General features: G+C 41.7%; 1 protein-coding gene across 4 annotated transcripts in view; it reads left to right on the top strand.

Annotated features, from left to right (window-relative positions):
- The first annotated feature begins 1,850 nt into the window (after positions 1-1,850).
- LOC135488785 (uncharacterized) overlaps positions 1,851-21,037 on the top strand; it is a 48,378-nt gene continuing 29,191 nt past the window's right edge. For 2 of the 4 annotated variants that reach the window (XM_064773623.1, XM_064773622.1), the window contains exons 1-30: positions 1,851-2,486; positions 2,731-2,882; positions 3,171-3,344; positions 3,613-3,817; positions 4,077-4,259; positions 4,563-4,759; positions 5,081-5,266; positions 5,474-5,598; positions 5,857-6,132; positions 6,409-6,542; positions 6,774-6,910; positions 7,210-7,330; positions 7,474-7,778; positions 7,951-8,210; positions 8,383-8,537; positions 8,750-8,875; positions 11,384-11,534; positions 11,759-12,029; positions 12,751-12,971; positions 13,193-13,485; positions 13,599-13,774; positions 13,972-14,128; positions 14,240-14,452; positions 14,728-14,841; positions 15,349-15,366; positions 16,451-16,582; positions 18,105-18,128; positions 19,248-19,357; positions 19,705-19,801; positions 20,289-20,552. In XM_064773623.1, the coding sequence (XP_064629693.1) occupies positions 1,962-2,486; positions 2,731-2,882; positions 3,171-3,344; positions 3,613-3,817; positions 4,077-4,259; positions 4,563-4,759; positions 5,081-5,266; positions 5,474-5,598; positions 5,857-6,132; positions 6,409-6,542; positions 6,774-6,910; positions 7,210-7,330; positions 7,474-7,778; positions 7,951-8,210; positions 8,383-8,537; positions 8,750-8,875; positions 11,384-11,534; positions 11,759-12,029; positions 12,751-12,971; positions 13,193-13,485; positions 13,599-13,774; positions 13,972-14,128; positions 14,240-14,452; positions 14,728-14,841; positions 15,349-15,366; positions 16,451-16,582; positions 18,105-18,128; positions 19,248-19,357; positions 19,705-19,801; positions 20,289-20,552 (5,502 nt within the window). In that variant the 5' untranslated portion in view covers positions 1,851-1,961. The remainder of the gene's footprint in view (positions 2,487-2,730; positions 2,883-3,170; positions 3,345-3,612; positions 3,818-4,076; positions 4,260-4,562; positions 4,760-5,080; positions 5,267-5,473; positions 5,599-5,856; positions 6,133-6,408; positions 6,543-6,773; positions 6,911-7,209; positions 7,331-7,473; positions 7,779-7,950; positions 8,211-8,382; positions 8,538-8,749; positions 8,876-11,383; positions 11,535-11,758; positions 12,030-12,750; positions 12,972-13,192; positions 13,486-13,598; positions 13,775-13,971; positions 14,129-14,239; positions 14,453-14,727; positions 14,842-15,348; positions 15,367-16,450; positions 16,583-18,104; positions 18,129-19,247; positions 19,358-19,704; positions 19,802-20,288; positions 20,553-21,037) is intronic. The other 2 variants (XM_064773625.1, XM_064773624.1) reach the window with 1 other exon arrangement.

The raw sequence follows: 21,037 nt of genomic DNA, 5'->3' as shown, positions 1-21,037 counted from the left end.
TTTGATCTATGTTACTGAACACAGCATGGTTGTGACTTATTCTGATACTGTCTTGACATTCTTTTAGTACGTATATCGGCTCCCTGAATACAGCATGGTTGTGACTTACCATAGGGATGAGATTTTCCCGATTATTCTTTGATACGTTGGTCCCAAATGACAGCATCGACGTTAAATAGGCAACTGTATGATTGCAACGAATATTCCCCTAAATGAGGCTCGGTCGCGCAATGGCATAAAGCGAGCCTCCCCCTCCTTTTCGTCAGCGAAGACCTCAAAGATTCAGGGCGTCCTCTTTCCCCAAGAAGTCAACGACTACCCTCAGATGGCCCGGAAAACACATATCGACAAAGTTTCCAAAACTTTCTGGGGAGAACTCCTATATGATACTCACCCTAGTTGACCAAGTTCACTGACTTTCGGGGATTTCCGCCGACATGGGGCTGCGACCGACCCCCTTTAAAAATTACTGGAACAGCTATTGCGACTTACTGCCTATGTTTCGTTTTGTGGTCGTAATTCATATAATTGTCACATTTCATTATCCCTGCAGTAATTATGACCAATTAGACATAATAGGATATAGACGTTCAAATAGAATCACACGATAGATTGACCTATATGACATTGTCATGATAATTATCAGACGTGTCCAGCATGGTTGTGACCTGAATTATGAGGTCACACGTAGGCCGACATGATGTAGGTCCAGCCCACATGCATCTGGTACACTCCGGACGAATTGGACCGGCCTCGTCCTGTCGCCTGGTATGGAGACCAAATTAGAATTAGGCAATGCGCTGCCCAGGAATTCCAGCAATCTGGTCGTTAATGCCGAGCAAAAATGTTAAAAATATTTTTTTTCCCCTCTCGTCTAATAGTAACACACCCATAGTTCTCAACAACTGCTTATCCTCTCCAACGCCAAGAAACACCAGTTTTCGATTCCCGAGCGTAGAACAAGCATGGTTACGGGCCACCGCGTCTTCATTTTAGTCAAATTCAAATTTTCCCGCGCCAAGGTCTCATTAGGGAGTTTTTCCCAAATGTACGCGATGATGATGTGCCTCATTAACCATAACTCCCATTAACAGGACGTAATATATATTTTAAAATGCGTTTCCAAAGTGATTGCATGAGGACAACCCATTTGTGTCGTATATCACTGGAAACGTCCGATTCCCCTGATTCTGCAGCATGTTAAATCGGGCATTTTATTTCTTTAAATAAATCATAAGCATCGCATTTTCTCCTAGCTCTGTTCACCATCCCAAATGTGGGCCGGACAATCACGGAAAACCCCAAATATTATACATTTTTACTGAATAATTCTTACAGTGACCATTCTCCCGTGAAAGACAGTTGCTTACGCTACACAAAAATAAAAAAAAAATTGAGGGTCAACCATTGAACTTTTGAGATATGTTGATTTTTTCACAAATCAGCGAAAACGCACCAACTGGCGCTGGACGGCATTTCAAAGCGGAGCCGACGCACATCCCAAGTTCAGTGTACACATACGTCGTCAACAACAGTAAAATGCGTGATTTCTTGTTAGCCGCTTATTGAGTAGCGCTTTAGGTTTTAGAAACTCCAAAAAATATGTTTTTGCCAAAACAACTGGTAAATCAACACTGGCGTACTGTGAGGACCAAGAAATTAATAATTTTTTAGAAACTACAAGTTGGCCGCACATGAATAAAAAAGTCCCTAATGAGACCCAAGTCGTATCCAACCAACCTCGAATCTAAGGATGACTAGGCGTCACTGCGTACATTCCGTAACACAATGCTTCCTATGCACTTTAGATATTGATGAAGACGAGGCTAGTGCCAAACAATATGGCGGACACTTGTAGGTGCTTGCTCAAAATTCCAAGATAAAATCGATCCTGCGTTGTTCCAAAGTGAAATATTTATCTAATTTTATGTTAGAAAGGTAGAATAACATATAAAGCCACCATGGATGAAAGACATTGGTGGATAGCGGGCAAGATCCAGGAGAGTTTCCACATTGGGGGCTATGACAACCCAACTCTTCTGGAAGATTTCATCAGTGAACACTCTACCATGGATGTCATCAATCATTTTCTTGGTGCCCGAGGCCCACGGCGATTATTCTTTTACTGTGAAAAACCAGAGTCAGGACAGCTGTCCACACGAGAACTTCACGTTGCCCAGAACCTTGCCAATTTAAAGGACGTAAATCTTGAAGAAGCGACAGTTTTGTATTTTGTACGAAAGGATGTTGAAAGAGAAGTTGATGCGTCACACATGGAAAAGGATGTTTTCTGCGGTGAACTAAAAAGTAGCACAATGGAAACTCTAACATCGCTCCTCTCTGACATTTTTATTCCAATGCTACGGGCTCAGAAAAACTGGGGCGATTGTTCTCAAGAAAATAAAGCACAACTCATGGTGAACCTGGAGAAATACCTTGGATCCTTAAGTGACTCCAGTGCTAGTGTTCACACTTCAAAACAAATGGTAAGAAATGGTGACAGTGCAGTGTGTCTTTTGTAGTTACGTATTTTATGACCTGGACAATGGCCAGCACATGAAATTAAGAGATTGGAATCCATCAACTATCATATATGATATATCAATTATCATACAGATGTCACAAAGTGACAAACAAAATTGGCATCTACTCAGAAACTTGATAAAATGCTGGTGGGCCCCTCTCATACACTGTTGTTTAATTGACTCATGATTTTCTGTTTTCTTGAAGATGTTGAAGCAGCCAGAGCGTCTTGTCAGCAATGAGTACAAACAGCATCGCCTGGCCGCCTTGGATCATGAGATCATCTCTGAGTATGAAGAACTAGTGAATGAATGGATTGCTACCATTGAACCCATTCTTTCAGAGTCTGGTGAAGATAGGTAAATGTATTAAGACAGTTAGAAGTTCTCTGTGCTGGAACTTCTTTGTGATGTGGTGCTAGTGTTTGAGTATTCCAATAGTAAGTCATTTGTGAGGAGAACAGCAGTTGACTTTGAGCAGGGCAACCTGTAAAGGTTCCATCAAAATACTGTATTGCAATTGTATTTCTAGAAAAGTGACAAAAATACTTTGACTTGTTTCAGAACTGTTTTTAGAAAATCCCGTTGAAAGTGGTAGTTCTGTTGTTTTTCCTCTGTCTGAAACACCTCTTATGATGATATTTTCAGGAGTTTAGATCCTAACGCTGGTCCTTTGTCAGAGTTGGACAGATGGCACCGACGACAGAGGCTGCTAACTAACATCACGGAACAGCTGAAAGGCAAGGAATGTAAAGCTGTCATTGGCGTGTTGATCACTGCCAAGTCAAAATTGCTCAAGAAATGGAAGGCCATTGATGCTGGGTGAGTTGGCTAGAGAGTACTATATAAATCCTTGCTCTTCAATAGAATGTTGAGGATATTTTAGATTGAAGAATTTGTTACAAGTGTTTGTGTTTCTACTGCCACAAACCAACATGATTAATGAAGGTATTGATTCCTGGTAACTTTTCACATATGTATTACCATGTAATATCAAATATGCTTGCTTAGGATTTGAATACTATCATATTGACAAGATTTTTAATTGGTTAAATTTGAGTGACATTTCTGTTGGTTGTGAATTTTTCAGCATGACTGATGCCCAGAATGAAACGAAGGACAAAGTCAAGTATCTAGAGTCATTGAAGCGTCACCTGGATCAGTTCTATGATGGTGCCACCCCTTGGAGTATCATGAACTCTGCACTGCCAAATCTCATGACAAGTGTCAAACAAATGGATTCGATCTCAAGATATTATGCCAGACAGGGCTTCCTCGGATATCTGTTCACCAAAGTTAGTCGATTCTGAACCATAATTTTGCTGCCAGACTTGTTAAGAAGCAGAGTCAGTTGGTTAAAGCTTTCCCTGCTAAATTATGTTCTCTGGCTGAAGGACTTCATGAAAATGGTAGCCCCATCATTAACACTACTGGTTATAGCATGCCAATGGGCCTGAGTTCATGCTCCGGTGAGAACTCAGAATTTGTTTCTTTTGATGTTTTGATGGCGTTTTGATGGATTGATTGATTGATTGATTGATTGATTGATTCCAGGTGACGAATCAGATGGTGTCTGTGTGCAAGGAGTACATTCGCCAACTGTGTGTCAATGGTACCGGTGAGACGGAGAATTTATGGCGAGCAATGGATGAAGAAATAAACAATCGCAACATGTTGGATGGCCCGGATGGCTCGTTCAAGATCTTAAAGTCACAAATAGAAGCCAGACTGAATAAGGTAGAGTAGTTTATGAGTATTTTTGCCGCAAGTGGGTCACTCCTGTTATACTTCTTGGTCGCCAATCCTCCTGTTAACAGCTGGGTGAGTTGCTTTGATGATAGGGCAGAGAGCACCAACCACAACTATAAGGGAAATTCCTCTGAAAGGTGGATGATAGTATATCTCTTTTTACTTTAATTGGGAGTTTAACTACCTTGGAAAGTGTATGCACATCCTTCTCCACAAAGGTTTTTAAAGGCTTCTTTCTGGTGGTTCTAAAAAAAAAACCTTATACATGAATGCTTGCTTATCATTTTCCAGGGCTTCAAACGATCAAAGGATAATAAAGACATCTATGCCAACAACGACAAGGGCATCTACGATCGTCTAAAAGCCATTCTAAGCCTTCAGAGTACTTATAAGGAATCTGTGAGGAATATGAGGGAGGCTCTTGGTGCCTCGCTAAATCTGAGTCACTATGGGTCGATGAGTAGTCTGTCGACAAGTGTGGCACAAAGGTTCGAATAACTCACTATTTTGATTCTTGAACTTGGGCGATATCAAGATCTGATTGAAGAAACGCAATCCCCCTACCATTGAAAGAGATCTTTCATGGGGTACAATATCATCTACTACACTACAGTGCTATGAATTGACAATCTATAAATCTTTTCCAGGACAGAATAATTCTCATGACACTGAAATGAAACATTGGAGATCCTTCCGATAGTCAACAACCCATCACCACCTGATTATGTCTGAGCTCGGTGCTTTTACGACTTAATCACCGCTGGTCCTTCCAATGAAAGCATCTGATGATCTTTCTGTTTTATCTTCAGTCCAAACAAGAACAGAAGTTTTGGAAAAGGCACAAATTCAGTATCTCCATCAAAGAAGGGCAGCAGTGATGACGGCCACGGGGTATCAATTTCCGACGAGGATATCATGTTCGGCCATCTTGATTCTTTGTGCTGCCGAGTGCGAGAGGTCGTTGATATCATCAATACTCTTACGCAGTTTAAGAAGTAAGTGTTATTACTTTGTAACATAGTGTGAAAATGTTTGACGTTGGTTTTCATAAGACAAGCTCAAACTCAAAGTATCTGTGTTGGGGCCAAAGAAGCCTGTGCTTAGATCTAAGGGCTGGCATCAGACCAATTGAAATATGGACTCATCTTGTTTTTCTGAGGCTTCTTATTGAAATGAAGCTGACCACGCTTTCTATGTTACAGAATTGTAGCGAACATCGACAGAGTTCCACGTCCACGACGAGAGGACATCGTTGCTGAAGAAACTCATGAGACAAAGAAGCAGGCTGTGAATGCCAAGAGATACAACTCTGATACTATGCCAAAAGGTAAAATATTTCTATCTGGCTGAGGCCAAATTGATGTTCCTGCTGGGGCCTATGCAATTTAAGATGGACTGTGCCACAAACAGTTCTTTTGGCACGGAAAGTTGTTAGTCCCAGAAATCAGTGGCAGGCTTTTTGAATATTCAATCCCTGGTCATCTAATTTATCAGTTGACAGAGAAGGAAAAGCAACAGACAGTAGTAACCAGGTCCTCTGGTTTGCTTTCAGAACTTAATATAAAGTTCAAAATCTTCTCTTTAGACCTGCAACCACAGCCTCATTCTCACCACGGCTCCCCACCCAAACCACTCATCCACGGCATCTCCGAACATGGTAACCTCGTCCCCATCACCGAAGACGAGGAAGTCGAAGAGAAAGAAGATGAAGAGAAGACGGAAAAGGAAATCATTGATGCTGATCAGGAAGAGAGTTCAGATGATGAACAGTCTGAGGATGTGATTCCGGAATATGCTGATGAGGTTCACGATGTGCTTAATATTCAGCATGGGTTAACACAAGAAGAAGTTGATATCCTCAGTAAGTAGTTTGTATAATGCTCAGTCCAACTGTTTTCAGTTGCTCAAAGCTCCTTACAAATAATACTCCCAGCTACTTTTTTGGCTGTATATTCAAGCTCTACTCCTTTTGAAGTATAACATATCTGAGGTGTAGCTACACAGTGTTCAGGTCTGACATTCATAGTTTGCCGTCTCTGCCAGGGGTACCCATTTACTCATGGGTGGCAAGAAGCAAGTCGGGTTAAGTACTCATGGACACAAGAACAGCACTGTCAATATGCTTATCTGATTTCAGATCACTACTATGTAGCAGAGGACACTGACCAAGGACCTAGTGTTGTGTGCATTGTCAAACAGCATGTCCAGAGGATGATTGATACTGTCGTGGAGCAGATCACCTTCAGGGTGTTGATGGATGTGGAAACAAAAGTAAGTTATTGACCATTTTGTCGTATGTTCGTAGGGTCCCGATCTTTAGCCATGCCACAAGGGCTGAACTCTGCCGACTTTAGTGGACTTTTACATTCATTTGCCGACCAGGGCTATTAAGGAGGCCCGTCTCCACCCAAAATAAATGTTATGAGAGAGAAGTATGTTTAAGCGCTAGTGCTTGTCCTTCGCAAACTATCTTTGAATTCATTCTGACATTGCACTTTTCAGGATAAGGACCGATTTGATGCTAGTTTCCGTGAATTCCTGTGTGCTGTGCGAGATGTTGAGAAGTTCATTGGTGCTTACCTGCATGCTGTTTTCTTACGGCGGATGACCTCTTTCCAAGCTCTTGATCTGATCTGCAGGTATGAGGGAAAGCCGAAAAAACCCCGTAAAAGTCATGGAAGTTTTTGGTAGTCCCACCCACTTTCGACTGTTTCTTTTTGAGCAGTTGATAGCAGTAGGTTTAGGCGTCAATCCTACCTGCATTGTAGCACAATAATATTGTATTATCAGCTCTTGTTTTCTTTCAACCCAAGTCTACCCTGTCATCTCTTTCTAAAGTTGGCAAGCAAGATCCTTAACAATATCTTTTTTCTCAACTTATCGACCAGAACCACAGCATCCCTGCACCTGTGTCTAAAACATTTTTTTCCATTTGTAGATTCAGTCCAATCCAGTACAGGCTGGGCATCAAGAATGTCATTGCCGAAAAGTTTGTTGACATTTTCAATGCTTACGAGGCAGACCTGATCCAAGTGCAGCAACTGTATGAGGAATTTAAGGTAAGAGTTTGTGATTATTCAACTCTGTTTTTGGCCTGACTTCCCTGGCATTTGACCACTGAAAGTTGCAGTGAGGAGAGTTCCCTTATTTGTCAAGGACTGGTAAGGTCAAATGTGTCAAGTTTATGGAATTTTCCCTTCAGGATTCCCCACCAATCCCTCGCAATGCCCCAAGAATTGCCGGAGCCATCAGCTGGTCACGTCAACTACTCCAGCGAATTGAAGACCCTATGCGCATCTTCCGAGACAACAGGGCTGTCACAAACGTCAAGGATTACAGCAGGATCGTGAAGATCTACAATCGGATTGCCACTGCCTTGGTGACGTTTGAAAGCTTGTGGTTCGCACAGCTCAAGGTTCATATTGAGAATGCCAAGGCGGGCTTGAAGGCAACACTGTTTATACATCATCCTGAGACAAGGAAGATCATGGTTAATGCTGATGAAAGGTTAGTTTACATCTTGTGTTAATTATTTAGGCTTAAGTTATCTTAGATAGCTAGCGTGGGATTGCTGAGCCAGTTTACCCAAATCAACTGATGCGGAGACCAATGTTGGTTCTGCTTTTGGTTGTAGTTCCTGGTACTGGTCCAATTCAATGTCATATTTCTTTCTTTTTAGGGTGTTAGAGTTGATCCAAGAAGCCAAATGGCTCCTACGACTTGGCATCTCAATTCCAGAATCCGCCCATGTCGTCCTGCGTCAGGAAGGCCGCTTCAAGAACTACAAGGACCACCTGGAACTTGTCCTGAAAGATTTTGACATCGTCTGCAGTGATATTCCTGAATGCTTTGTTGAGTTGTTTGCTCACCATATTGATGCAGTCAAGATGAACTTGCAGCCTGGGTTGAGCACCCTGGCTTGGAACAGCATGAATATTGGTAAGGATGGGCCTGTTTCCATCAAATTTCAAAAGCTTTGAAGTCTTAATTACCTAATACAACAGTGTAGTTGCCAAATAGCAAGTTTGGCATCGTATAAAACTCTTAAATTGAAAAGCCAAAAAAGGGGGAAACAGTGTGGATGAAACTTTGACTGATTATTTCTTTCCAGATGCATTCCTTCACCAAGTCCACACCGCCATCACCAAGCTGAAGTACCTCGTCGAGAGAGTGAACGAAGTGATCAAGGTCAAAGTCGAAGGAACCATCCAACAGATCTCTGAGATGATCTTCTTTGACTACGAGCTGGCATTCTCAAAATCATGGGTGAGGAGTACTTGCTCGTCTTTTTGATCAACATCAATTCAGTTGTGACGTCAGACTTTATAAGGTTCTTATTCACAATGTTTCAAGCTTACCGAAACTTTCACCTCCAACCGGTTGGTTGCAAAGCATCTGTTGAGATTTCTACACTCTCCAATGTGAAATGGCAAAGTTGTTTAATGTAGTGTATGTGTCTATCCTCTCTCGATTTACAGCCCCCAGAGGAGTTCGTGAAACAGGTGATAGGCTCTGTCTATGGTAAGAGTAACAAACTCTATGATCACATCCAGACCATTGAGAAGGGTATGGCGGAGGCAGCAAATATTCTTACAAATAAAAAGGTAGGGCTCCGTTATAATCATTTTGAAATAGTAAAGGCCTGTAGTGCTTATTTAGTTGCTTTTAAATTGAGCGAAACAGTAGAAGTTTTAGATTACTGCTTTGATCTGACTGGGAATATCAGTGGCATAGTGATGCAACTCTCGGAGAGATCCCAGCTATCTCATCTCCATGACCTTCAGCAAGACACCTAACCCTGCATTGCTTCCCTCGACCCAGGAGTGAAAAAAGGATACTCCCAGTCACTTAATGCTGCGGCATCTGGGATCAGCTGGTTCAATAAGCTGTTTGTGGTTTGCTGCAGGTTGTTTTCCCCAGCCGTTTCAGATTAAATATCATTTTGCTGAGCATTTAGGTAATATGCTTACATTGCAAGTGCCTAATTCCTTTTTTCCTTTTGCATTGTCTGCTTACTCCTTATGCTTTTTGCTACTTATGCATGCAATGATCTCCATATCTACAAAACTGTGGTGCCTTGCAGCCAAAACACACCTACCAAACATTGCGCACCATACTATTAGCCCACCGCCAGTTCAAGAGGTTGTTGAACAAGAAACGAGCTTTGGAGGAAAAACAGCGCTTGGAAGAGGAACTCCTTGATGATGACGATAACAATAACACCCCAGATGAGGACTCTGTGGAAGGCGTAGATGAGGACCCCGTAGATGTCGTCCATGTGCCAAGAATTGACCTAACACCTCTCACTCTCAGCGCAGCCAAGACAAGTGCACATGTACATAAAGCTAGCATGCTTTTTTTATCCCCTTCCTACCTACTACACTGTTTAGCATTTAGTGTTGTCAACCATGACCTCATGTGTCAGTCCAATGCAATTGGTTTTGGGACATCACCCCTCTTTTAAAGTCAGTGTCAGCCAGGGGAAAAACCCTGGTGCCCAGTTCTTAGAGACAACATTGCGGGAGGGGGAGGGGTATCCAAAACTCTAATCTTTTGAAAATTGGGGTCTATACATGAAAAAAAGTTTGAGTACAGCAAAAAAAACCAGCAAATACATTGCATTAGATCCCTGTACTCTTTCTGGTGTATGGTCCTTCCTTGATCCTTCCCTTTCCTTCTAACCAACCTTCCTTTGCAGCTCCTCGCTACTCCTCGGTGTTAGGCCCTTTAATAGTTCCAGCCCTATTTTCCTGCTACTGATAAATGTTTATCTATCTTCTTCATTCATAGCTTAGTGATGTAGTCAAAATCATGGAACGTGAAATACAGCTCGAGAAATCCCGTAGCAATCTACGTCTGGAGGATATACACCCTGAAATAGATGTATATAAATTATTATTCGTCAGTGCTTCAGAACGTCTCAGTAGTGTCGGATAAATCAGAGTAAATTCACAATTTTATGAATATGTGACCCGCTCTACCAAAACTAGGCGCTTGTCGCATCTGAACTTGACAGGTTGATACGGACTTGTTGTTCATTTCCCTATTGTAGACCTTTTGTGAAATGTGACCAAATCAGTTTGTAATAGATTTCACAAAAGGTCTACAATAGGGAAATGAACAACAAGTCCGTATCAACCTGTCGAGTTCAGATGCGACAAGCGCCTAGTTTTGGTAGAGCGAGTCACATATAGAAGCGAAACTGACCAATATGTTTAAAAGCTCGACCTTGGTAGAAATCAGAATCGAATAACGTGGCAGGTTTAACAGCATGATGTTATACCAAATTCTTTTCTTCCTGATCTGTCCCTATCTAAGCTGGTGATACAAGACAGTCTGAAGCACTGATACTTATGAGTGATGAGTGATATTCTCTTACTGTGTTTCAGAGTGTTTGCAGTGGCGAGTGCCTCTTGGTATACACTCAATGTTTTTCCAATCATTTCAACCAAAAAATCTCCTCACATTCAAATAAATTAACATCCGATTGAGTTTGGTTCACTTTCACCCGTCTGTGATGATGATATTCGGTGTTTTAATAACTGTTGGTTTCTTTCTGTGTGTTTCACAAAGTAAATTTGTAATCAAAGTCAAGAACTCTTTATTGCCACCAAGGTGTCTAAGAATATCCTGCCAAATGACATCAGCTATGAATCTTACGATCTAAAGCTGCGTTTGTAATATCTCTTCTAACCAATTCCCTTCCCTGTTGGTGACTAATACCCGGTACACTATCTTCCTCATCATTAGCCGTGTTATTTTAACACACACAATCTCCTTTACATCAGGTCCACAGTTTGTCCAAACGTGCATTTCAGTTTAATGAGTGTTAGAGTAGTGTGTCATTGCAACCCTTTCCATGCAGAAAACATTTTGGGTTGCCCTACAAATTGTCTAAAAACAAGTCATTAAACCAACCAAGTGGTTGAAGTTGGCGGTGCTAATACTGCAGTACTGCCATCTACAGGTTGTGAAGGTACTAACATGATTCGCCTACAGTGGGGTAGGGGAAGTAGGCTGCAGTACGAAATAAATGGAAGGTTAGGGTTATTCAAATCATCTAAATCAAAGTGAAAATATTGAGGTTCAATATTTTGTGGATGTGTTTTCAGAGTGCAATCCCCACACCAATTGGACCTGGTGAGAAGTCCAACAAAGAGCTCTTAAGAAGTAACAAGGAGCTTTCCAAGGCCCCCACCAGAGCTGGTACACAACTCTCATCATACACTTCCAAGGAGGACCACCTCATTGCTGAGTTACTGAGTAAGCGTACATTGCGGTATTAATAATGTCACAACCCTTGTTAAAACGAGTACTGTAATTTTTTTTTTTTGTATTTGTCATTGACTAAGTACGAAAAAGGAAAGTTAGAATGTGTTTGGCAGTGGCATTTGGCACACGTCCCAACCTACTCCAGCATCATCTTTGAACCATTTTGGTGATTGGTGTGTACCTTGTTAACATCACACTGTTCAATACTTTTCCAGATTTCTACTGCAGTGAGCTGTACCGGGCTATCCTGACAGCCACCTGTCGCTCACTCGTCACGATCGCAGAATCCTGTGGTTGTGATGACGACATTGTAAGGACCGTGGGCGTATTTTCCGAGCACAGTAGCCGAGGCACTCCTTCCCCCACCCGTACCCCTGCGCGAATATTGTCTGCCAAACTGGACACCAGTCGACCACTGTCTGTGTTGTCGGTTTTGTCAGACATGTCTTGGACGACGGAGAGGACCCATGAAGTGACTTATTTGAGGTGAGAAAACCATATCATTGATTTGTAAAATCTCTACGTTTTACAGTTTGTTAATGATATGAAACAAAAATACAGTGGAACCCCGCTATGACGACCAGGAATCGCCGGTCCCAAATGGTTTCCTCTCTAATTACCATTACAAGGCCCCAGTAACATGACCACCCCAGCACCCAGACCACGACCACTGGATTGGGTGGTCCCAATGACCAAATTCACCCCTCTAACCCAACCAAAGGGCCTTATTGCTGTGAAAAGACGAATGCTTGATCGAAAACAATTCTGGAGGGAAAACTGTTTTAGGACTTTAACCAAAGAGATTTTGTTTTTTAGTTATCCTGTAAATGACCCGAGTGTCAAATTGTAAGTAAAAGGTTCTTTAGATTGCCACACATTCAAGCATCAGTTGTATTGTTGAATTTTCACAGACCAGGACATTTTCTTTTCAGTCAAGAGTGAACTATTTTCTATCATGTTCATTTCATTCTTCTGATATGAGGTTTTCACAACTATGGTATGATTTAAAGCGGATTTCATTTGAAAGACTTGCCTTTTGGGATCTTATCACAATGTGTGCAGTGTTTTTCACTCATTTTGCATGAAGAGTTTCACTTTCTGTTTTGTGTTACCGGTAATTCTCAGTCATCAGATGATACATTTTCACACAGCGTCATCTGCATCTGATATTTTCACGTGGCATCACCCTTTGATCTATTTTCTACAGATTTGAAGTAGCAGCAAAGTTTGCCATCCCCAACATCACAATGGACCCGTCTTTAGACACAGTACAGCATGCTGTGGACAATACCGCCACAGCCATCATGAACGTCGTAAAGGGTGTGACGTGGCTCGGTGGTGATGCCATTGGGGAGAACTTCTACCAGAATCTCACCCAAGATGATACCATCGGTGACTTGCTACATCAGCTGAGCGCTGTTGTCGAAGGTGAGCACACAAAATTACGATATATTTTTTGTTCGTTTATAATGAAGCAAATGGAAGCGTCTGCCTCACCACAGATCATCAGTGATATCACACTGAAAGGCACCTGTATTTTATGACGTTGCAGTATCAATAATGTCACGGCCCTTGTTAAAACGAGTACTGTAATATCGGACATGGTAGACAACTGAAATCTAAACAAAGCGGAATCCTTTTTACTTCAGATCTTCAGCCTGTGATGAGACAACACCTCATTCACTTCGGGATGTACGACTTCCTCTGGAAGGACGACCTCAAGGGGAACTTCTACGAATTCATCAGCGCAGAGCCGGGGCCCTTCATCTTGAACCGTGAAGTGGACCGGCTGTTACGGGTGGAGAAACAAGTCATGGCTATTCCATCGGTCCTGCCAACCGGTCCAGTCGCCTTGATTACTGACCCTGTGAAGAATGCCCTACATGGGTTTGCTATTGAATGGAAGACACAGTATGCGTCAGTACTTCATGAGGAGGCGAAGGTAGGCTGTGCTGAGATGAAGGATTTGATATTAAATGATACTTCACCAACATCTATCAAAAGTCTATCCCATTGGCTTTTAAACTCTTTAAGATCTCTATATGCTTATTTCAGCGAAAACTGGATGCTGCCCTCCTGTATCGAATGAATGTCAGGAATCGCTTGGAGCTGAATGTGGCCAACCTGGACCAGCTCAACAGCACCTTACACCTTCTTGAGGAGCTCCGGGACATGGAGAACAAGATAGATGGAATATACCTTCCGACAGAGAACATGTACTTGAAACTAAGGTAGGGATCATATAGCTAGAGAGACCTCAGCATTACCATTTGCAATCCTGGGCTTGGTTTGGTCAACTGCTGAAATTCACAAATTGTTTTGAAAGAAATTGTAGAAACAGTATTTGGTTTTTGGTATGATGAATTTTTCTCCGATTATTTTACCTTCATTGCTGAATGTGGTTCATTCAATGCTTTTTTTCCTTTAGGGAGTTTGAGCTGCGTCTGCCGAGGAATGAAGTTGAAGAGGTTGATTCTTTGAGAGAAAGGTGGCAGGAGCTGCTTGAACTGGCAGATAACGTGAGGATGAATCTAATGAAGGAGAAGCGCTCTGCATTTGAACAGGAGCTTGACAAACAAGTCAAGGTAAATATAGTTATATTTTGGCTTCTGTTAACAGAAGCGTTTGTGCTGGAACTTTTTAATGCTCTCACCATTCAGTCATCTCATCCTTGAACAATATTATATTTGTTTCAGACGTTTGTTGTTGAAGTGATCCAGTTCCGAAATGCTTTTGACGCCCAAGGTCCAGCAGTCCCAGGTATAACGCCCCAAGATGCGGTCATGAGGCTGAATGCTTTCCAGGCCAAATACCAGCTGTATGATTCCAAGAGACGCACCCTGGATTCAGTCTCCAAGTTATTTGGTATTGGTTGCAAGCCGTTCCCAGAGCTAGACAGAACGGGAGAGGTTTGTATGGCTATTCAAACTATAAGATGAAATATGTTTGATCTGCTTCAAATTCATCCTGATATCATCAGCTAGTCTTGATCTTTTATCTCGGAAGCTGTATTTGCTGAATGATGAATGTTTTGAAACATGACTTGGGTTCAGTCTGCTTGAAGCTAGGCGGATAGTTTAGCTTTTAGTTAAGTGTGTGTTGGAGTGAGTTACAGCAGAGGGTAGGGTATTTCTGTCGCGAGATAGTGCTCAAGGGCATATTTCACAATCTTTTATTTTTGTAGGAATTGGAACTGCTCGGTATGCTCTATGGACTCTACCAGAAATACATCAAATTTGATCAACATTTCCGGGATACACTCTGGGCAGACGTCGATTTGGAGGATTCATCAAAAGAGGTGAGTCCATGATCTGGAGATACTGTTTCAAAAACGCCAATCACTTGACTTTACTATTGCATTGTCTCTGAGTTCTTCCCGCTACTGTTGTCTTCAGCACTTCTTGATAAGCTGTTGCATGGAAGCAAAGACCCTTGTTCATGTCCATTAAGATTAACATATCTTATTGATGTTTTGGGAAGGGAAGGTACCAAACTAATTGTCAACTGCAGCAAACCTCTACATGTATGATGTGTTTTCTGCACTGTAACACCCATATACACACAAATCTGAACACTACATGCACATCGTACTTAAAACTGAAGTCCGGGGATATATTTTGGGAAACTATATGATTCAGTGGATCCAAAATTGATCGAGTGTTTGGTAGTATTGAGAAAATCTTGCCAAATAAGAGCTTCCATTTGGTTAACATCACATTTGTTCACCAACAAACACCAGTATCCTACATTTGTCACTTTGTGTCCACTCTTCACTTGTTAACTTGTCCAACTTGCACATTTCTAGGAATCTCCGTCTTATCAGGTTTGTAGCATGTGTCCGTTTAAAGGCCGTCCAGATTGTGTAGGTCCACATTATTTTGACATTCAGGCTGCAAAAAGCATAAAAACATTTCTGAGTCAATGAAATGCTGAGAAGAGTAGAAAAGATTTGGTCCTAAAATTTCATGAAATTGACATGGTTAACTGATGAGCTCATGCCCAGCTAGAATTGATGTGGACTTACAGTGTTTGACTGTCTATTTTAGTTTATAGTGTGTTTGGAAATACGATCTTTTTGTTACATTAGCATGTCAGGTGTTTTTATGAAGGGTTAAAGAATTTGAAAATAACCTTTTTTTTAAAATTTACTCTTTACAAAGCTTGTTTATACTTCAATTTGACTAATCCTCTGCCAAAGTCATAGTACAGCTGATGTTTTTCATGTACTTTCATTTTTTGATCACTGATGATGTGACTTGCTCTGTCAATAGATAGCGCTGGTCATATTTGGATTAAAGGGTTTGAAGCATGTGGGGTAGATAGGGTCATGCAAATTTGCAAAAATTGACTCCAGTTGTTGAAACTACCACTAATTAGTATGACTGTTTGTAGATGTGCACTCACTCCTTCGCTCCTACACCTTGACATTTCTATGTCAACTGTGCCACCACATCCCTCCAGGCATCACGGTCCTAAACCGTCTGTGTCAACACCCCTCTTGCAACTCCAGCGGTCTCTGCACTGGGGCTAAACAGCATCCATCCAGCTTGTCCAGCATCGTCCCCTTCATCAGTTGCCTGCAACTGCTCAATACTCAATCCATCATAGATGTGCACCGTGGATCATGGCGTAGTAATCCTTAGAACTAGCATCATTTCCTAATGCATACAGGTACTCCACAGCTGCATCGAGGTCTAGTTACACATGATGTACAATGTAAACTCAACAATTCAAAAGTTGGCTGGGATCTTTTGACTTGATTTGATCTTTTGGGTTACGTCCAACGTAAGAAGATAGTTCAGCAACAAGTGTCTTCTCAAACTCAGAAATAGCTGTTTTAGATCATTGTCCAGTTGTATCATATGCATAGTAGTACATACAACCAACTAAATCTATTTCTTTTGCAGGTCGAAAGCTTCTGGGACGAGTGCCTGGCCTTGCCTAGTAAGCTGAAGGACTGGGAGGCATACAATGGTATGAAGGCCAACATACAGCATTATCTAGATGTGTTCCCCCTGCTGCAGAGACTAGCATCAAAGGTATTTTTCAGTTTGATTGATAAGTTTTTGATCTTTCTGCAATAATCGAAATGTAGAAGTATTTGATGTTTACCAAAGGGTCACATTATCTTTGATAATCACAATTTGATAATATCTTCATAGATTGTGTGTGATCTGAAGTTGGTGAACATGATGGCCAACTGCAAGATGGGAAAGCTGAGATTAAGCGAATCATGTTCTCCAGCCGCCAGTCAGACTTCAAGAAAAAATCTAACTCTTGCTTGACATTCCCCACAAGTTGCTTGAATGATTTTTGTTTCAGCCAAAACTAAATGACCTCGTTACCGATGAAGACACAATGATACAGAATATGACAGTTAGTTGAAAGAAGTCTGCAGGTTCCCCTTCCCCTTCCCCTTCAGTTATGTAGCAGCCAGTGTAAACCCTGGGGTTGATTTTCTGCCCGTCAATCCCTGATATCTGATATGTGTCGCCATGGCATTGATTGGCTGAGTAGGGTAGGACAGGGTTCACATTGACTGCTGCATTGTTTCCCCTGAAGGCTGATGTTACCCAAGCCCCCTAAACAAAAGGTCCCTTAAATATGACATTTCCTGAATGTTAACCCCAAGTTCTTGTATGTATTGCAATATACCATAACCATTTTGCCGGAATGGACTAGTTACGCAGTCTAGTGTATCATGAAGCACGTACAGACTTCTGCAATGCAATGACGTCATGCTATGCATTGCATCTCGTATCATGACGTCATGAGATTGCAATACCAGTCTGTCGTAGTGTGAAGAATGTGCCGAAAATGCCTTGTGGCGAAGTGGTTAAAAGTTACTTGTGATTAACTTAGATTGCCTTACATGAGTGGGACTGCCATTCTGCACATATTTTAACATCATGGTCCATTTTCAGGATGTGGTAAGTCACACACACATGCACACATGATAGGTAATATGGATCTAAAACCTCGACATTAACACACGTTCAAAGGGATTACAGTGCATTTTAATCACTTTCAGCATTTTTCAAGCAAATTAACCGAACACATCAATATTGAATAATCCTTGTTTTGTGAAATAGTTTGGTTGAGGTGATTTGACAATTTCATAACTGGCCAAATATGACATAACTGTACATTATGAGCATACATCTGTGTGCACTGAGCATACATCAACTTGCACTCCAGTGGCCAAAATTGTTTACTTTAAGATAAAATGAATAGTGTCTATCAGTGCAATAAAATCTATTGTGGTTGCACTGTAATGTCTTTCATTGTTTTCATCCTTAACAATACTCATTCTCTTTTCAATAAAATCTTTTATTTGCAGTTGATTTATATTGAAATTTTTTCTTAACAACACTAGCTGTTCTTAAATCTTTGGGTATCAGGGAATTCATAGGTTATGCTTGTGGTATAGGCTACCGGCAAAACAATGGCCACAGCTAATCTACTATCACTGGGTTATGCATTGTTGTGAAAGTGACAAGACATCAAATCTAATAAGAAACCAGTTTGAAATCTATAAACATGACATGTGTTCTTACGCAGCGCGAGGAACGGTACGATATCGATGTAAGTGTTTTACGAGCATGTTTGGAATGTTGTCACAATGTTTTATGGTAACGGGGCGTTCTGTTTTAGACTCGAATCACATATCCAATATCACAGTCTATGTTTCTGTTACAAATAGCAGTTGTGCTAGGTGCATGTTTAGAAGATTAGGCATTTTTTACCTGAGCTTCACTGGTTCACTATTTCCAACCTGTCAGATGCTTCTACGAGGCAGACTCCCTATCTTTTTTTCTGCGCTGCATGTTTCTGACCCAACCTGTCGATGATAATCACACTACAGGCTCTCTTCAGTTTACTGCTCAGGTCATCTTTATGACTGGGGTGTCATTTGATCATGGTGGTGATGTTAGCTCACCGGATTCACCGGACATCAACCACCTGTACTTATGGCTACTATCAAACTTCCCGCTTTAGAATGCTATGTCTCCTTGACGATGCTCTGCAAAACTTTGCAGTATTTTCCTCCGATCTTTGTTTGGCTTATCTTTCCTATAGAGGAGATGCAGATGACATCACCTCAAAAAAGAGATCATTTTGGACGTCAGGCTTAAACCATTGACACATGAGGCACACTTTGTCGCTGACTCAGCAATGTCAGTTATGAAGTGTGGCAGACGTCAATCAAGATGTTTTCCACTCGCGGTGCACTTTGTTGCCGATGTCAGGAAGGTCAAGGCCACGGCTTGACGTCCAAAATGGATGCCTGAATGACGTCACTGCATGACCTCTTAATTTCATGTTCTGAGTGGTCTATTAGATGCATGTTAGGGTTGCCATGACGTATTCATGTACTTTAAACATGTATCCTTCATGGTTTGTTCAGTAGTGAAGTCTTCTTCCTGTGTGTTGTTGGTATCATAATAGTTCAGGGATAAATTGATAATTACGTGTAGTTCATATGTGTTTTCTGAACATTTCAGTTATTATTCTTGTAGATTTGCTTACGATTCCTAATGTTTGTGTGTCACATTGACTGATAGCCTGGATGAAACTGCATGAGGCATTCAAATATAATAATCAGCAAGGAGGTGGGCATTAATGCACAGGTCAACTAAGCACATTGGTTTTACAGTATTTGGTACATTAAAGAGGTTCTAACCATGGTAACTGTATTTGCAGGAAATCCGTAATCGCCATTGGTTACAAGTGATGCAGGTGACTGGCAGCCAGTTCCAACTTGAGGCGAACGTCTTCAAACTCTGCCATCTTCTCGATATCGGTCTCCTAAAGTAAGTCTTGTGAAGAACTCCTCCTGCAATTTGATGTACTGAACCTTCTCTTTGCAATCGCGGATGGTCGCTATTTGAGGATGACTGTTGGGTTTGAAGAACATCTTCAGAAATAGCGGCCGCCCTGGACTGTGGACCTATTTGAGTAAGCTCATCTTGGTCCTATTTGGGTCTCATAGCTAAATGTCAAAGTCCGTTTTGTTTTGAAGGAGCTCTGTGTTTCTGAGTTGATTTGGGGATGAGAAATTTGCAAGATCCGGCCAAAGTACATGTGTGTGTGGGTAGAGAGATTCAAATATAATGAATGACCTCGGCTATATAGGAATCGAAATTCTCTCTAATTCAAGGCATCGCGCTGCCATCGAAGAGATCTGTCACTGTGCCAGCATGGAGCTGGAGCTGGAGGTCAAGCTGCGTATCACAGAGGAGGAGTGGACTGAACAGGTGGGTGATCTACTCCTATGTAGCCTCTAAAGTTGATGCAAAGTTTGATTTTATGGTCCATACATGTGCTTTTAACTATTTTCAACCAATGAGGAACCGGCACGATTTATCCGCCGCGTGGCGCTGCAATCGATCATACCGAAACTCTCCATTTCCAATGCATTATCATGTTATTTCTGAGCCCGAAAACAATCGCTTATTTTCGACCGATTTCGGCGACGTTTGCATCTTCCTGTTTTAAATCTATTGAGTTATCAGTTTCTTAAGATAATTTTGCGGAAAATATGCGCGATGCCAGTTATTGGGCACGTTTTCTGTTGTTGAAATCCTGTGCAAAAATGTACGCAATGGTTTCCCGTGATTGACCTCATGCGACGTCAACAGACCAGAAAATGACGTCATGGCGTCAGAAGGTACGATCGATTGTGGCGCCGCCACTGGCATTCATCTTAACGCCGGTTCCTCATTGTTGATCTCTTCACTTCAGGTGCTCTCATTTGAAGCTTACAAGAGACGAGGCCCGATCTTCCTAGAGAAACTTGCAACGGAACGTCTGCTGGAGCAGTTGGAAGATGCTGAGGCCCTATTGGCCGGGATGCTGACGTCGCGTTATATTGGACCAATGAGAGAAGAGGCTGCATCGTGGGCTGAGAAACTGAAGGAGGTCGGAGAGGTGCTGGAGTTGTGGCTGGAAGTACAGGACCTCTGGCATTACTTGGAGGCAGTGTTTAGTAATTCTGCAGCCTCAAAGGTGAGTTCGATGGACTTGTTGTACAAAAATGGAATCCTGCAAACGAAAGAAGCTTTAGGCAAAGTACCATCATTGATGTTGATGATGATGATGATGATAATGACTTGACTGATGAGCCGGATTTAAGCACATAACTACATTTAGGTCAGAAATTTCTTAGGAAAGAGATTGTCAGAAAAGCTTTGTTCAGTGCCTCATCTTGTAACATCTTGTAGAAATGTATGGATGAAATGAAACTTTTTTCAGCCAAAGGAAAATCGCCCAGCTAAGAAGACATTCAAATCTCTTGTGGAGAAATTAATGCCAAAAATATTGCGCATGGCAGGGGGCTCAATTGGGGGCTTCATGTTTGCCAAACTCGTAAAAGTCAGTGAAGAGTGATGTTGATTGTGACTTCAAGTTTGAATGACTCTTCAGTTGGATTCTCTTCATTTTAGTTTCATTGTGACAAGACAAGATTGCATTCCTGTGCATTATTTGATTCC

Source organism: Lineus longissimus, chromosome 5 (assembly GCF_910592395.1).
Source record: "Lineus longissimus chromosome 5, tnLinLong1.2, whole genome shotgun sequence".
In the NCBI taxonomy this organism is placed as follows: Eukaryota; Metazoa; Nemertea; class Pilidiophora; order Heteronemertea; family Lineidae; genus Lineus; species Lineus longissimus.
The sequence above is the reverse complement of the archived record's forward strand: the minus strand, read 5'-3'. Positions and strand labels throughout refer to the sequence as shown.